At 51.9% G+C, this 5,000-nt stretch overlaps 1 protein-coding gene across 1 annotated transcript in view; it reads right to left on the bottom strand.

Moving 5' to 3' along the window:
* Window positions 1–5,000, bottom strand: part of LOC135812322 (centrosomal protein of 131 kDa-like) — a 41,798-nt gene that overhangs the window by 12,967 nt on the left and 23,831 nt on the right. The window contains exon 14 of the mRNA XM_065325698.1: window positions 3,769–3,858. Coding sequence (XP_065181770.1) covers window positions 3,769–3,858 — 90 coding nt within the window. The remainder of the gene's footprint in view (window positions 1–3,768; window positions 3,859–5,000) is intronic.

Genomic DNA, 5,000 nt, shown 5'->3' with positions numbered 1-5,000 from the left:
TAGAGCGGAGCCCAAATGGCAAGACACGGTCGTAGTAGTACTTCCCCTGCCACAGGATGCCGAGGAGATGCCAATCCTGTGGGCGGACAGGTATTTGAAGAAAAGCACTCTTCACATCGAGTTTAGAGAGATAGACAGGAGACGGGGAGGACATAATGATGTTAATGGCTTCATCAATGCTGATGTACTGCAAAGAGAAAGGCTCGGCAGGGATCCCGTCGTTAACGCTGGAGCCGGCAGGGCTGGACAGGTGGTGTATCAAGCGTAGCTTGCCATTCTTTTTCGGAACAGCGCCAATGCCAGAGCAGTACATAAATGGGAATGGGGGCGAGTCAAATGGGCCAGCCGTGTAGCCGGCGTTGCAGGAAGCGGTGAGCTGTGCAGACACAAATGCAGAGTGCTGGAATGCTGATGAGAGGTTGGACGAGTGCTGGTTAGTTATGCGGTTGCCGGTGAAGCCAATGTCAAAGCCGCAGCGAAGGCCGTTAATAACATACGAAGCCAATGAACTGTCAGGGTGGTTACGGAGCAGTGATTCGAAGCGAGAAACAGAGAGGGGTGTGTGGACAGCAGGACATGCGCTTGTGAAATCAGTAGAACGTGAAGTGCAGGGAGAAATATGTACAATCGCGGGAGCTGCAGCCAAAGCAGCAGAGTTACTGGCGCCTACCGCACTTAGATCCGTTGTGGTCCTTGGACCCGCAGCGGTTGCAGACATGGGCGTACTTGCACGTGCTGAGACTGCAACGCCCAGCGTTGAAGTTCCGGCAGATCGGTTGGCCATTAGACACCGTACGGACTCCATTGAAGGCGTGCTGGTTGTTACGTTGCGGACGAAAGGGACACTGGCCGCCTCCGGGATGGATGAGGCGGCAGGACTCACATGTGGGCCTTGATCGGCTAGTCACGGACATTTGCCACAGATTTATGTCGATGACGTCAAAGCGCTTGCCTGGCTGAGCAGAAATGGCAGAGCGAAACTGGGTGTCGTACGACAGCCAAGCCTCCGGATAGTATTGCCTGTTGGCTGCAACTATGGTGGCTTGGTAGGAGAGCATCTCCTGCAGGCGGGACGGGTTGGCAGAACACACGACGTTCATGAAGAGAGTCCATGCCTCCAGCCATGTCGGCAAGTCGTGGACGCGTCGACGAACGGGCTGCGCCGCTCCACCTTCCACCACCTCCAGAGACTGGCCGCCACTGCTGAACTGCAGCTGAAGCTGGCGTGGGGCAGAATACGAGGTGGCGATAGTATCGGGCAGCAGCTGGGTGAAATCTACAAAGTCACCCTTCAATATTTTCTCTCGTATAGTCTGGGGAACGGAGAGATTACCAGCGTTGGAAGACTCCGCCGAAGGTTGAGTTCCAGCGGATCCAGGGGCAGTGATGGTGGCCAGCATTGGAGCGATCGCCTCCGACAAGGCAACGGTGACGGCGGAATGTACTTCCTGCCGCACAAACTGGCGCAAATCGTCATTCCTGCTCCGGTCCGGGATCTGGGGAGTCGGAGAAGCTGCTGCAGCACTCTCCAGATCCTGCTCTTGCTCCTGCTCGTGCTCCTGCCGCAAGGATGGCGTGGCCGACGGAGATCGAGGTTCCCGTGCCGCCGAGCTCGACGTGTCCTGGATACTGAGCAGCAAACGGGCAAGAAGCTGGGGCTTTGTTCCGCTCGAATTCAGCCCACGGCCTTCCAGCTCGGCCCGCAAGTCCGACACGTTCATACGGCGTGCTTCAGAGGCAGACAACATGTTTGTCGTGCAGTAAACGGCTGCGAGGAATCTACAAGGAGTCTGAATAATTAATTCTATTCTCAACAAACAAATTCCGGTTGCTGCTCAGTGACACTGCAAAGGAAAGCGCAAGCCAAAGTGAGCGCAGCAAAAGCTACCCAAGGCGATTTGGGCGCGCATGCGCAGCAGTTGAGTGCACGTGTAAAGCCAGCTCGGTCGCAGCTAGCATGAGATAGAGAGCAGCGCATCGGTCTTATCGCTAACTAGGGTTAGCCCAAAAGCTAACCCAACATTTTTATACTTGGCTATGATAATAGCTATGAAAAGTATGAATGCTGCAGACATCACCAAGCAACATGACAATTTGTTCAAGGTTTGAGATTGTGTGTTTCCAGAATCGATTTTCGAGCTCCGATCATCAGTGGACATACGGAACTAAAGTGATCAAGGGAAAAACAAAGGTTAAAAATCCAAAGAAGTGTGACACATGACGCGTAAGTATTACAAAAAGTGTGGGCTAAGATAAAGAGTAAGTGTGACAAATGGGCATGAACAGTGCAGAAACAACTCATGAACACAGGGTGCAAACTCACGAAAATAACCTAAGTGCTACAACATGTTCTTTTCGCTTACACTTGGTTATGAGTGCACAATTGGTTTTATCAAGAGTACATGAAAACCAGAGTGTGCAGCTTGGGGCCTTTTCTGCTATGGGTGTCTGTCACGGCGAAATTCCGTGATTACATCATATTTGGCCCAGATCTGAGGCGGGAAATGGCGTAGTGCGTACAACTGAGCTGCAGTTGTGCAGAAAGAGACCTGCTTGAATCCTGCTTGTACGCACTACATCACTAAAATGATGTAATCACGGAATTCCGCCGTGACAGCCACCCATCCGAGCTGCACACTCTGGTTTTCATGTACTCTTGGTTTTATCCATTGCTAGTTACAACTGTTGTCTCCTTGTTGGTTATTTGGATCCACAAAGGCAAGCAATTGTCAGCACCGATCCATGAATGCAAGCAATTGCCAATATGGATCTATGGAGCAAAACGAGCATGCGAGCACTACGAACGGGATATTCAGATTGGACATGTAAACAGCAGACATGTCAACACGGGATACAGTACACAAATTTGTTTCTTGGAACAAGACACGGGAGTTTGAGGTATAAATAGCAGACACGTCAAGGCAAGACGTGTAGTCAGCAGAAAGGTCCTGGTTTAGAGGCCTCAGCCGTAGAATGGTCAGGGTTCGAGGCGCTGCTAGCAAATACCGTATTTCCCCGTTTATAAGTCGCACTCGATTGTAAGTCGCACCCCCATTTTCAGGTTTGAGCAATATTGTTTTGATATATTCACTTCAGTAGTAAGTCACGCTCGATTGTAAGTCGCACCCCCTTTTTTACCCTTGGAGTTTAGTGTAAAAAGGTGCGACTTTTATTCGGGGAAATACGGTAGGTCAGGGTTAGAGGTGCCATGTGCAGGCAGGTATAGTGGGAAGGTCTAACACTAAGATTGAGAAACAGAGGCTACCAGGTTCAAGTCCTGCTTGGAAGTGGAAGGATTTTTTCCAGGCGTGCTGCGACCCACAGTTATTTGGGAATTTGTGGCCTGGCACGAGGGAAACATGGATGCAGTAAATGGGATTTTCGGACTTTGACCACTTTGTGGTAGGTCTGATCTACTCACTTCAAAAGACCACACTACTACTGTGATCTGTATCTTTCTGTTGTGTGTGGGTGTGTCTGCGGTGTACGCAGAGGCCAGCTAGCTGGCAAAAATCGAATTTTCGGACTTTGACCACTTTGTGGTGGGTCTGATCTACTCAGTTCAAAAACACGCTTTAGGAGCAACATCTGCACTTTTCATTCTAGAGAGTAATGGTGTTCCTGCGGATACGGAAAATTCGGCCTCCAGCCCAGCCTCACACGGATTGTGAATTTCTTTTTTGGAGGTGCCATTAGCAGATAGATCACGGTTAGTGGTGTTATCAGCAGATATGTCAGGGTTAGAGGTTAGAAGTTAGAGATCCTCACCTCATAGTTTGCAGCCTGATCTCTCAGCTCTGCCTTGTGTCGGGATATCAACCTCTGAATTTCCGGCTCCAAACCTTTCACTGTCACCTCCTGAGAATAACAACGCCAATGCAGGACACATACACACAGATATTTTCCGAAAGAAGGATCCACAAGCGGGATTCGAACCCAGCACCCGTGTCCTGTAGGGACAGTTCCCTTACTGGTCAGGCTACCGGGGATCACAAACACATTCGCTATCTGCACAACAAATTTGAATGAGCCATCATCATGATCACAGCCACCGTCAACACTACCAGCAGAAGCACCTGTATCACAACGACCATCACCACGCACACCGTCATAATTATCATCATGACCACCATCACACACCACCAGCACACACCACCAGCACACACCACCAGCACACACCGCCAGCACACACCACCAGCACACACCACCATCACACACCGCCAGCACACACCACCATCACACACCACCATCACACACCACCAGCACACACCACCATCACGACCACCAGCAAACACACCACCATCACACACCACCATCACACACCACCATCACACACCGCCAGCACACACCACCATCACACACCACCATCACACACCACCAGCACACACCACCATCACGACCACCAGCAAACACACCACCATCACACACCACCATCACACACCACCATCACACACCACCAGCACACACCACCAGCACACACCACCAGCACACACCACCATCACACACCACCAGCACACACCACCAGCACACACCACCATCACGACCACCAGCAAACACACCACCATCACACACCACCAGCACACACCACCAGCACACACCACCAGCACACACCGCCAGCACACACCACCAGCACACACCACCATCACACACCGCCAGCACACACCACCATCACACACCACCATCACACACCACCAGCACACACCACCATCACGACCACCAGCAAACACACCACCATCACACACCACCATCACACACCACCAGCACACACCACCATCACACACCACCAGCACACACCACCAGCACACACCACCATCACGACCACCAGCACACACCACCATCACGACCACCAGCACACACCACCATCACGACCACCAGCACACACCACCATCACGACCACCAGCACACACCACCATCACGACCACCAGCACACACCACCATCACGACCACCAGCACACACCACCATCACGACCACCAGCACACACCACCATCACGACCACCAG

Source organism: Sycon ciliatum, chromosome 3 (assembly GCF_964019385.1).
Source record: "Sycon ciliatum chromosome 3, ocSycCili1.1, whole genome shotgun sequence".
In the NCBI taxonomy this organism is placed as follows: domain Eukaryota; kingdom Metazoa; phylum Porifera; class Calcarea; order Leucosolenida; family Sycettidae; genus Sycon; species Sycon ciliatum.
The sequence above is the reverse complement of the archived record's forward strand: the minus strand, read 5'-3'. Positions and strand labels throughout refer to the sequence as shown.